At 37.8% G+C, this 13,578-nt stretch overlaps 1 protein-coding gene across 4 annotated transcripts in view; it reads right to left on the reverse strand.

Moving 5' to 3' along the window:
* Positions 1-13,578, reverse strand: part of eeig2b (EEIG family member 2b) — a 51,741-nt gene that overhangs the window by 36,795 nt on the left and 1,368 nt on the right. For all 4 annotated transcript variants that reach the window (XM_086088487.1, XM_086088485.1, XM_086088484.1 and 1 more), the window contains exon 2: positions 309-429. In XM_086088487.1, coding sequence (XP_085944613.1) covers positions 309-429 — 121 coding nt within the window. The remainder of the gene's footprint in view (positions 1-308; positions 430-13,578) is intronic.

Raw genomic sequence — 13,578 nt, forward strand, 5'->3', positions numbered from 1 at the left:
CTCAACCCTTGTTTGGTGTTTAATGTACCATTAGCCAACATGTCTGGGGTGTGGGCACATTTGAATTTATATTGTGCTTTGTTAAAATGCCAGTGCTAAACAAATATTTTTGGAATAATATTATAATTTTAATGAATTATAATAAATGCAATGACAGTAAAAATTGGCATAATTTTTTTTCCCGGTTTCGGTTTTCGGCCAAGCATTTTTCATTTTCGGTTTTTGGTTTCGGCCAAACATTTTCATTTCGGTGCATCCCTAATAAATACACAGTTCAGAGAGAAGCCGTGCCTCTATAAGTAATGTACCTTTCTGACAGACACACGACACACACAGGGGTCCAGTACACCAGTCCCAGCATTGGCACTCATTTTACAGGGGAAAGAGAACCTCTTCCTCCACCGCACACTGTTGGCCTGGACTGCCTCCCTGTGAGATAAAACCACAAAGATGTAAATCACTGTGTCAAATTTGGAGTTAGTACTATTTGCATATCTTTATATATGATAGGGATTTTGGGCATTATGACGAATATCGGTATTGGCCATCTTTTTTCTTTTTTTTTTATCTGACAACCAATATAAGGTAAATCTAAAACCATTTTTATCTCAGGGAGCTAGTCATTTAAATGTTCAGTTTAAAAGAGATGCTACTGACCCTGGGAAGCTTCAGAACCATTTGTTTTTGTTCAACATCAAAACTAAGAAATGTGAAAGTTTAAGATTTCCGGTATTTTTATATTTTGGAAAAAAAAATACTGTAGAAAACTATAGAGAGCTATGGTATTTGCCTGCCTAAATTTCCATTTAACTTTTTAAGACGTACTGATAACCTTGGGAGCTCCCTGAACGTTTTGTTAGAAATTACAAGGATGTCAATTGTCTTCGATTTAAAAAACAAAAAGTCTGTTCAATAAACATGCTTTTAGACATTACAACAATCAAGTTTGGCATTTTTATTGAAAAAAAATGTTACGCCAATATTTCCCCCCGTTTTACTGAAAATGAATATCGGCTTCAAATATCAGTTATCGGCCTCCTTGACTACTAATAATTGGCATCTGTATCAGCTCTGAAAAAAACATATAGATCTATCTCTATCATATTCAATATACCATTCTTAGATTTTATATACACAGGGACATCCAAACACAGGGAAGCCAGAGCCGAGATTGGAACCCTGAACTGCAGAACTGTGAGGCAGGCATGCTAACCACAAGACCAGGGTTCTGCAACCTGCGGCTCCCTTTCAATCATCTGTTGTGGCTCTGAATTTGGAAAATTAATATTTACTTTTATAGTACTTCGTTCATTTTTCACTATTTTAACTCATTCACTCCCAGCCATTTTTAGTGAAGCAACCCCCTTCGCTCCCGGCTGTTTTACTGGAATTTGACTGATTTTGCATGGCCCACAGAATATTATGTTCTATTGCTATAAAAACATGGAACCTACCAAAAGAAAGATTAGAGTCTCTTCTTTCATCAGGAAAAAATGTATATTTGTATCTGTTTCTGTTTTGCAGCAATTAGCATCGGGAATATAGCTAAGTTTTATCATTAGTCACAAATCTGCTTAGAACTGTGGGGAAATCAGCTTGTTTGCAACATGGCCCTGGTTGATCTTTTATACTCTGCTGCCAACTGCTGGCCGTTTTTGTAATAACTACCATTTATTCAACCCTTCTCTGCAGTTGAGAGGCTGCATGAAAGCCTTCTGTATGATCTAGCATAAAAACAAAAAAAACGTATAAATAAGTCTTTGAGACACCTTTGACACATTTAAAATAGAACGCATTTATACGTTTTTGGGAGCAAATTAGTGAATAATCGAGGAATTGTTTGGACCCCTTTTTTTATTTAAAATTGTCCAAAACCTCTGATTTCAGCATATCAACAATAATTGTTCACCGATTTCTGTAGTTCTTCATGAAAGACGACTGATTATTTTCTGCGTTTAATCAAAATAAGACATACAAAATAACCACCAATCATCACTGGTTAATAATCATCTTGTTATCTTTTGTAATATACTTAAATGCACAATTAAAATTAATACGATTAGTTGATTAATCGATTGAATAATCAATATATTAATCAATTCTAAAATTATTCGATAGTGACAGCACTAATTAAGGCACTGGGGAACAAATGGCAAAGAAAAAAAATATGTTGAATTAGATTTGCATGCTGAATAAAAACCTAATATTGGCATGCTGATTCTAAAATTGCAGTCATTTTTTTCCTAGCCTGTCAAGTTTTCTCCCCATCTTACTCTCCAGGTGAGCAAAATTCCACTGATTACCAACAGTGAGACTGTTGTAAGAAGGGCTGATTACGATTGAACTCATCTACAGCTACGTGCCAACTTGTTTGTGCAGTCACAAATGAGACAGAGCGGTGCGAGATGTGTGCAGCGCCCAATTGGTCAGTACTAGCAATATCTGCAAAAAGATAAAATAGTAGGAATTAAGAGGATCAGTGCTTCTCTTAACCTTATAACCATGGCATGCCATTGTAAATTCTATTTCGGGGGGGTCAAAGCTTTGTAACTATTCCATCTTAGTGTTTTTAAGACAAGGATCCTATAGCTCAAAAACTTGACAGAGAAAAACTGAGATCAGTTTTGGATTCCACACCCAAAAATTAGTTATAACAGCTAGACCTAACTCAAATTTTTTTTTTTTACCAAGTATTATCACCAGTTGGGAATCAGTCTAGTTTTTAAACATCGCCCTGAAAAACTCTTGTATTGGTATATATGATATTCAGCAACATAGGCGTGCTTCGAGAAACCGATATCATTAAACATATTAATCCTTGCAACTCTTGGGAGTTTTTTACGCAGATACAGTTTTCCCATACCGCCGATCCAGGATACACATGCATACATCAAGATAGGGTGCATAATGGCTGTGTATATCCATTTCATTCTCTGTGTGTGCGTGTGTGTGTTATTACCCACGTTTTGTTAACAATTTATCTACATTGCATGAATGAAACCTTGGAGGAAATCCTTGTGATATGACTTTTCCTCATCAACTTGCTCTTAATAATGACTCGTTGTACTTACTGTATGCATCACATCCTAATGTTCTTATTATTTCAATAGAGAGCCGGACTTTGACGTCACACGCCCCAAAATGGGCGTTAGCGCAGCCATTTTGGCAGCATAGAAAATGCATCTACCACTTTGAGTAAACGGCAAACACCACACTTTAACAATGATTGACAGCTGTTGTGGACCAGCTGCCACAACGAGAAGACGCAAAAAAAAAAAAGGATTGAGCATGCTCCAAGGCTACCAAAGGAGGGATCAATGCGTAGCCAATGTTGCACTTTGTAAATGGTGGCTGAATCAGCAGATGCTAACTGTTACCAAAATGTGGGGGAAATAATCTGTTTTGTTCAGTTGTGCTGCTACGGTCTAATAAATATTACACGGATTAAATTTCATAACTGACCAAAACCATAAAGGAGACTTTTTACGGCATAAATGACGGTGGCCCAATTAACATCTGCTAGGTTGCTAACGTACCAATGCTCTTGGGCGCAAAGTTGACGAACAAACGCTAGTAGTCCATTAACGCTGCGCCACTACTTTCCTGCCGCAGGGGGGTGTGTTCAGAGAAATTGTTATATGACGTCCGGATCTCTATTGATTGTTGCTGGAATACTAATACTGCTCAAACTCCCACAGGCAAAATTCGTTGTGTGTATTTACATCCCCTGTCAATGAAGATGATTGTGATTATGAGAGTAGCTAATTAAGTACAATTCAATATTCTTGCCTTGATTAATCAGAGGGTTAATTGGATGAAGAAATGAGAAAGAAATGTGTTTCCAACTAGTGACTTGGAGTTAAACAGAGAGCAATGTGTAGCCGACTCTGTCAATTGATGAGAAAGAAAACCTGAAAGAAAACGGTCTGCATGTGTGGGCAGCGAGCTAATACCCAGCATGGCTTCTCTCACTTACATCCTTGCCCACGCACCACACTGAATCCCTTCTGTCAATTTACAGCATTTAAATCCACTCCTTTTACTCTAACTGTACAGTGTTGGTGATTCACACAGTAAATGGAGGAATGGGACACACTTTCACATTATAAAACTACTGGTTGTAGCATGAATGTGTCTTACAACTGCAAAAGTGATGCGATGCTGATGTTGAGAATGTACTGTATATGATACTAAAATAATAATAGTGATGACAGGTCATACAGTGTCATGTTTGCTATTAAAAGCAAACATAAAAGCATGTTTGGAAATTGGAAGTCTGCTTTCACTTGAAATAAGAAGCAGCAGATGTATATGTGCTGACTTTATCCTGAGGCTGATAAATGTGAAAGTTACAGAGAGAACTCCCAGCCAGCTGGACACTGTGTGCTTGGGGAATTCAGGCTTGTTAACATGCACATACTGCAGCTCAACATTTCTTGGCACACTACAATCCTATTTGATCAGTGAGCGTGAGCTTGGTTTGAGGTTGGCTGAGCCATCTCTGAATACAAATACTTTATATTCTTTACTGGCTCACTTTGCTTCTCTTTCATTTTTATTTTCAGCTTTGTTGATTAAAATAAAATACTAATTCTACAAACTGATTAGGGATTTCATTTGTAGATATATCAAAGACCAAAACTTGGTATATGTCAACACAGGTTTAGGGCAGAGCTAAAGAGCAGGGTTTTTTTTTAAAACAAGCCACACCAGAAATAACTAAAAGTTCATAAAACAACAATCTAAACTTCCTTCAAACTCACAGTCAAACAAATGTGTGAAGAAACCTGGTGAACCATGATCCAGCACATCAGACTGCTGCAAAACACAGTATTGCGCAGCCTCGTAACAAAACGTCATTAAGTGGCATAGGAAGGCACGCTCAGATACCAGAGTACATTCTGATTTGTATTTGACTGTTTCAAATGTATGACCTAGAATACGTTTTCATACAAATAATTACTGTAATTATGACTATGCAGTACAACTAGCGTTGTTCAGCATCGTTTATTGAACGATCTCGCATTTCCATTTCGGCTCCAAATGATTTTGCGGGTCAGGGTAGAACATTACGTTAACATGGTTTAAAAGGTGTCAAAACTACAGCCATCCATTTCTTTTTAGCGGGCCCCAGCACAGACTAAAATGACTATTTCATCATTCCGTGTCAATTCGCACAAATCTCCAGAGCCTCTCCGCTGATACCTCTTCTCCGCTGATACCTCTTCAATTTGCCAGATTTTTATTCAATTAGTGCCTCATGGTGTCAGATTTTTGAGCCTCCTTGCTCAAACAGTTTTCGAGTTACGACCCATCAAAGTTTGGGTGCACACCCACTTTTGGGATCCAGGAATTGCACACTAAATTTTGGACCATATTTGGAGGTCCGCATCTTATGTTTAAAGGTGTAGGTACAGCTCTATAAATTGCTATATCTATGTATTCTGGCCTTGTCTAGAGTCTGTCAGAATCTGTACTTACAAAGACCATAGGTGTACTATTTTTAGAGCTATAATTAACCCTTCAATTCATTCACTCCCAGCCATTTTTACTGGATTTTGACTGATGACTGGGTGTGTTCTATTGCTATAAAAACATGGAAGCTACCAAAAGAAAGATTAGAGTCTCTTCTTTCATCAGGAAAAAAAAAGTATATTTCTATCTGTTTTGCAGCAATTAGCATTAGAATATAGCTAGGTTTTCACAAATCTGTTTAGAACTGTAGGGAAATCAGCTTGTTTGCAACATGGCCCTGGTTGGTCTCTTATACTCTGCTGCCACCTGCAGGCCGATTTGAAATAACTATGATTGCCTTAAGCGTCCTCTTCAGGTCAGAGGCTGCATCAAAGCCTTCTGTATGCTCTAGCATAAAAACATTAATAAATAAAAAACGTATATAAATGCGTCTTTGGGACACTTAAAACATTTAAAATAGAACGTATTTATATGTTTTTGCGAGCAAATTAGTTAAAAGTGGATTTATTTTTGTAATGATGAAATAGATTTTGTTGACATTTTTGGGGCCCATATCTTGGAAATGTTTTGTGTTGGGTGGGGTTTCAACTGATTTATTATCATATTTGGGAACTCTACTATGTATTTAGAGTGTTCCATGGCACTCAGGTATTTGGTGGGTGCGCAGGAGGGCTCCAAATATGGCTACAGAAAAATTACCATTTTGGACCCTCTACTTCAGGCCACAAGTTGGCCATGTGGGCACATGATGATAAGAATGAACTTTTTACCCCATCAACAGTCATCTTTCATCAACATTTGGAGCAATAAAAACTTAGATGATCCAACTTTACTAAGAAATAAGGTTTTACACAGTAGGCCTACATGGTGAGATAAGCAGTCCATTATACACTAAAGACTTACTATACTATGGTGTCTTCCAGCACTTTATAAGACTTGGGAAAACCTTTTCTTGCCTCCTCCTGCTAGGCTACGCTCTTCTTCATCATCTGGAAATTTTCCATGGGTATTTATGGGAATGAATGGGAATTACTGATAAAAAAAATAATATATATAATAATAATAATATAATAAAAAATAAATGAGCTAAATTGAATGTTGGCCCTCAACAGGGAACTTGTATATATTTCTATATAGAAGAATATATAGAAATATGTTGTGCTAAAACAACCATATTTAATTCTAGCTAACGTTATTTCTTGTTGCCATCAAATTCTGAACATGTTCAAAATTTGAACGGTTTGAAAGTGCAAAGAGGTGCAAAGAGGTTTTGCAAGTGTCTGTCGAGTGTCTTTGCAGCATTTTACAACATTGAACGAAGCCTGCGGAAAAAGCAACACGCTCAGTGAGACACAGGCTGTACGTTTGCGAGTGTCTGCGAATGTAGCGAATGCAAATTTTTCATCAGGGTTCCTAAATGTGTACAGTTTGGCAACAAAAAAATTGCAAACCGTTTTTCTTTATTATGAACATGGTTGCATCCTTTAAAACAGTTTGTGAGTGTCCGCCGAATGTCTTTACTAGAGCTGTCAAAGTTAAAGCGTTAACTAATTAATTAATCACAAAAAATTATCGCATTAATCATGTATTAACGCAGATTAATCGCACTATTAAGTTTGACCACATATTTCGCTTGACAGCGGATGGCTAAATTAAAGGTAGCACAGGTTGCAATAAACATAACTACATGCATTAAGTAAAGCATTTAATAAATGTTTGTGTATGACATTCAGAATATTTGTTCATATATTCAATATATATAATATATGTTCAAATATTGGGCTCGTTATTTTTTTCTTTTAAATTATGGAAGTAATTAACTGATTAGAAAAAGAGGAGGATGAGAGTGTACAGTTGCTAAAAACAATTTTTGTAGACGTCATCATAACATTAAATGTCAAAAGAATTAACACTTAACAGCTGCTCTTCAAATTTGGCAGGCAAAAAATATTGATAAAAAAGCCTTTTTAATTAAGCGATTAATCGTGATTAATCAAAATTCTAAGATGTGATTTAACTGATTAAAAATTGTTTTCGTTTGACAGCTCTAGTCTTTACACAATTGAACGAACCATGATGAATACAACAACACTCGCTAGTACACCCTCTCAAGCCTTTGCCGCTCAGTGAGATACTGCAGGGCTATTCAGGCCACGCCCCCTGCATGCATTGTGCACTTCTCCATCACATGCACAGATGATTGCTTAAACCCTGTAGGCCACACTTTTGAGATCAAAGCACAAGACTATTGAAGCCGCACAGTAACTTGAGACTGTGAATCATACCAAGTCAAGTTATTTATTATTACATTAGGGGGTAAATATATTTGATCTATAATGTATGACTTTAACTTACAAAATTAAATAAATGTGTATTCATGCAATAGCTAGCTATTAACAAAATGTACCTTTATGTTTGTATATGTTAGGGTTTGTTTAAATTAACCCCAATTTCCAGTTAATTCCCACAAATTCCCATAGAAAGTTTCCAATTTGGAAAATTTCTAAAATAACTTTCAATGGGAGGTATCTGGAAAGCTTTCAGAAATTGCTTGCCTCTTTGCAACTCTAGCGCCATCACGTCTGCATTTCAGCTTGAGGTGGAATACACCCTGAACAGGTCAGCAGTCAATTGCTGGACCCATTTGATATAGTCGTTCTACATAAATACAATACCCCGCCTACTGCCCGAATCCAACTGAGATAGGCTCCAGCACCCGCCGCGACCCTTGTGAGGAATAAGTGGTTAAGAAAATAGATGAATGGATGTTCTGTATATACGAGTGAGACATACAGGATAACCGGACATACATAGATTCAAAAGTTTCTATTGGGCAACTCAATATACAGAAAGCAATGAGATGACCACTACAAAGGGAGAAATTTGAACCATTTGTTTACAAATAAAAAATTAATATATAATAGAATTGTTCACAGCTCCTTCTTTACAAGGTCCGCACCAAGTATGTAAAATAATTAGTTGCTCTTCCGAAACAACATGACAAATGACAAGTGTCTAACAATGGTGACATGACAACCGAAACAACAAGCCAAGGGAACAGAAATGAAGGGCCTGACCGATATGCATTCTTTGAGGACGATTTTTGGCAGAAAAAAATACAGATTAATCAGTCGATTATTTAAAAATATATATTTAAAGCATTAAATTATCTAAACCCCCACCCAATTCCTTTTTAATAAGTGTCACTTACGCACGAACTCTCGCGATTAAGATTCTCTGCTTTGAATGACAAGTCCATAGTATCACCTTATCAACAAATTTTAATGAAGTATACAAGGTTATTCTTGTCAGTCTTGGGACTTATTATGCTAACCTGGGACCTCGGGCTTGTATTTTGTGCCATGTCAGATGGAAATGTGAGCACACAAAAAAAAATGACCAAAAAAAATCCTTTGCATCTTTGAATTTTAAGGAAAGAAAGTATTTGAATTCTTAAAATATCAACTTTAAATATAACTGGGAAGGACAATGTCAAAATAAAACAATAACAGTGAAATAAGAATAGAATAAACTAAAATAATAGCAACTGAAAAAACAGTAAGAACAAATACTGACTGTCCCTGTGCATTTTGACCTCTTGGGGGCAGTGTGGTGCCGTGCATCCATGGTGTACACACTTAAAGTGAGTACAGAAGAAAGTTACTGGACTGGACTCCGATTGAATTTTATTAAAATAACTAATTTTTCAAACATTGGGAAGAATTTGTGCCTTTGCATAGTGTTATCTTACCTGTGGGTATGTGTTCCCACAGCATTTGTGTGTGAATATTCGTTATTTGAAGGAAAAACACTCCTTTTTCTTCTTCTTCTTTTTTTTTCTTCTTGAGAGCTCAGTATTGTTCATTTGGTAATTTTACCGATTTGACATGTGAAAAACACTAACGAAGTCGATGCTAACTTCTTGTTAGCATTTGAATGGGATCTTTCCTTCGCTTTTAGCAGTAGCTTTAAAAATGAAACATGTTTTTTATTTAAATATACAGTGGATGTAATTCTTATCGTCGCGTGTTTAGTCTTACAGTTAACTCCAACTAGGATGACTTGAAGGATGCTTAAGGACAACAACCAACCAAACCAACCAAAATAACATAAGCTACACACTTGCTAGTTGCTAATGCTAGTTGCTAATGCTACGAAAGCAAAATGGTCCATTAAGGGTACTTTCACGGCGTCAAACACTTCGGTTTCTTCTATGGCGACGTTTTAAGGGGAAAATAATCGGCCATCTAGCCCAATTGGCCGATAGAATTTTGGGGTACTTTTCTTATTAATTTTAATAGTAAATATTATTTAATTATTATTTTATACCACTGTGTATGTATAAAATTAAAGCGGATATATTCAAGACTGACGCAGGTTGATGCGCACACACTGTAATGTAACCAGTTTAGTGGTGAGTGAAATGACAAAATAACATGCCCACAAATTTGCCAATACGTTGGATTTTATATACGGAACTGGCTCGAGCCCATGAAGCTAGTCTCCCAACCCGGGAAAGGAAAAAATTACATTGCAGCAGAGCCACAAGAGGTTTCAACCAGCAATAAAGTTTGCTAACCTGTGGACAGCCAGCTAACCATTTATGTTTCTCGTACGACCTTGCTTGAAAGTGAGGGACGAAAATTTTCCCCGTTTTCGTGATGATTAGGCTACTTCAGTAGGACGACCACTTGAAATTATATTCTCGCTGGAGCATTCCTGGGCATGGCCAGAAAACCGCGGAGCATGGCCGAAAACGCTGGAGCCTCCTTGGGCATGAAATCTGAAATTTGCCAGCCCTCTATCTCCGGGACGCAAGGCCATGGACGCAGACGGGACATACACTGTTGGAAAGGTCTCGTCGAGACGAATCCTGGGATGCCCGTATGTCCCCGGTAGGACGTAGGGTTTGGGAGATACGGCTTCCCAAAGACCACCGGACACCAAGGTTTTTTTTTTATTTACTTCGCCGGCGATGGTTCCTATTCCACGTAAAAATCCGGCGTTTGCCGGCCCTCTTCTCAACCACTGACTGTTTACTGGAGAACAACCCAAGTAAGCCAATTATCGCATGCCAATGCTGCTTTACTGACAGCTTTTTTTGCCATTCAAAAGGCGCAAGCACAGAAACAACCTCTCGGAACTAACATAACTTGAGTTCTATCTGCTTTCCACCTCTACGCGAGGAAAACAGGACAAATTACACAGGAATTTAAGACCAAAGTAGTAGAACTAAGGTATTGTATAATTGAGGACACTGACAAATAAATATTTTCAATTATTTTATTAAAGGGCTTGGGCATGCACCGCATTAATAGCTTATTATGACGGCTCGCCACTGCTTCAGAGACACCCCTGAAAACCTAAAGTTTTCCTGGAAATTCAACAATATAAAAAAAAAATAAAAATAATGATAGCAGATACATAATTCCAAAAACATTATGTTCCAAAAACAGTTCAGAGCTTACACCTGTGGCGTTCACACAAACATAAGTTTCAACACTAGAGCGTATAGAGCGTATAGTAATAACCTGGGGGAATCGAGTGGTAATCATTCGTCGTCCATTCCGTTACAAAGCCGTTGAAATTTTAAACATCCTCATTGTCTACAAACATATTCTTAACAATATGCCACTGTCGACTGGTTACACCGATTCGAAGTCCTCCCGCGCCGTCGCCAATCGCGTAATTTATTTCATAACTCCCGCGAATCTGCATAACCCATAAATGCTCAAATACAATTCCAGGACATGCTACAAGGCCCACGTCACCCTCTAGTGTATATTATGATGCATTTAATCGGCTAAGAGACCAAGAATTGGTCAAAACAAAACAAAATGACTTATCCGCGCTCCAGGGTTTAAAGGGAGAAGAGCGCAGGAGTGCTCCTGGCTTTAACGTTAGAAACGCGTTTGTGCGCTCCTGCCGCAAAAACCAAAACAAAACGCGACCGTCACACGGGCCTGCTTGTTAGCCTCATATTGCTATCTTTAGCTAGCCGTCCAATAATACACGGGCAACAACTGCGTGCAAAAGATGAGTCGGACTCGTAGCTGGTCTGAGGACAACGCACAGCAACATCTCAAGACACTGTTACCTTTGTAAACACTTCACTTGTGATACGGCATCCCAAGTCACATTCAAGTGGTAAGTGATATATTTTTAATCTGTCAAACTATGTCTTCACATGATCAGTGACACTGTTTGGGGACGGCAATAAGTAAACAAAACATTCTAAATTGAACTAGTGCATTGCATAAATGTCAGTACTGTGTATATATTGTAATACTGTACTTTTGTTATCATTTAAAGCATTAAAATGTTAGTCTGCAGCCATGATATATGTGCTAGAAATGGGTAAACCACCATCAGCGAGTCTGCCCACGGAGAGGGGCCGCCAAATTGCTGAGGAGTGTCCCACATTGTCCCTCAGAAATGGCCGATAATGGTATCGGTCACCGCCGCTAGTACGATACCTTAAAATAAGACTGGTATTGGCACCGAAACCTGGTATCGGTAGTCACCCATCATAGTCAGGATGGTACCACCTCTCCCTCAATTTGAGCGAGGAAAACCCCTGCATGAGGGTGTTCGTCAAATATGGCATCCGTTAAGTTCTACACATCGTGCGACCTCCTTTGCAAAAGGTGACTGTTTATTAATCTGAACAAAGTCTACGTACAAATTCAAGTCTGTTGAAACTGAACTCTTTTGAAAACCTAGGACCAACGGGCAGGGTACATCTTGACTTGGCAATATTTTCCATTGTAGGTATTCTGGTGTTGTACAGTGTTGTTTTCTTGTAATTTCTATAGAATTCACTGGAACTTTGGAAAAAATAATAATAAATGCCAGACACCGGAGCTCCCAAATGTATTATATTCTGATGAAAGTAAGGTTGAACTTTTTGGCCTTCTCAGTCCCGAATCCTTAAGTTCTCAGAAGGGTGAATACCAAAAAACACGAAAAAATTAACTTTGTTTGTTTTTGTTCATTCAGGGATAACTGTTGCAAGATTGTTGAATAGCAGGCTGACATCAATGAGTCATCAACATCCAAATCATCTGAATGATTTCTGCCAGTATGCAAATATAGCAAAAACAATACCCTTGAGGTGCTGTCAGCCTGGCTTTTTATGTATACCTCTCGATATTGAGTAATGGGTTGCCGGAGAGGAGGATATGAGTGGCCAATTACAACAACTCACAATCCTCACTATAACTCTTGTACAAATACTATTCAACAATACACATACTACAACAGGAAGATATTGAACCACAGTTATTCTTTATCACTGAAGGCCCCTGCTGTGGGACAAAGATTAGATTTCTCTGCATCATGCTCACACTTCACAGACATACTGTGCAAGAAATGATGTCAGTGCAATCTGATTTGATGCAGAATGGGTACCATTATATTCTAGCAGTGCTATGACAATTTTGCTTATTGTTAATAGCCGCTTTCAAACTGGCTTCCCAGTAAATTGCGCGTTCAGCGGAATAAAAGGTACTGCTAGAATTGATTGCCTGTCCCTTTCACACAGAACTTACTGAAGCGGGACATTTTTGTGTATGAAGTGTGCATTCACAAGCGCACAGTATTGACGACATTGGCCTGCCAACTAATTGCAAATTCACGGTTTGACTTCATACCCACCATCCTTTATCTGACCCTAACACACAGGACAGTGAGGGAGTAAAAGTGGGCTGAGATGGTCAGAGTACAAAGAGATAGTGATTTCACCTTTGTTCTCTCTGTAAAAATTACAATGGTACCTCAAAAGTTTAATGCCTTGATGGTCACACACTTTAGAAGTTCAAAACTTTGTTTTTAAGTACAAAAACAAGGTAATTGAAACAACAGCACATTGGAACTACTTAAAACAAATTTAATCATTACAATAAGAAGAAACAACTACATTTGAATATTTAAAGTTAAGGTTAAAGTACCACAGGTAGGGCTGGGCAATAAATCAAATGTATTTGATGCATCGTCAATTTAAAAATCGAATCGTTGAAAATTTGCTAAATTATGAAATCAAATGTTGTCTTTTGGAAAGCTTTTGAAAGCTGTTGTTCTTATGTTGTGTTACATTCAAATGTT

Source organism: Leptonotus elevatus, chromosome 11, assembly GCF_054856555.1.
Source record: "Leptonotus elevatus isolate MCC_2025b chromosome 11, RoL_Lele_1.0, whole genome shotgun sequence".
Classification (NCBI taxonomy): Eukaryota; Metazoa; Chordata; class Actinopteri; order Syngnathiformes; family Syngnathidae; genus Leptonotus; species Leptonotus elevatus.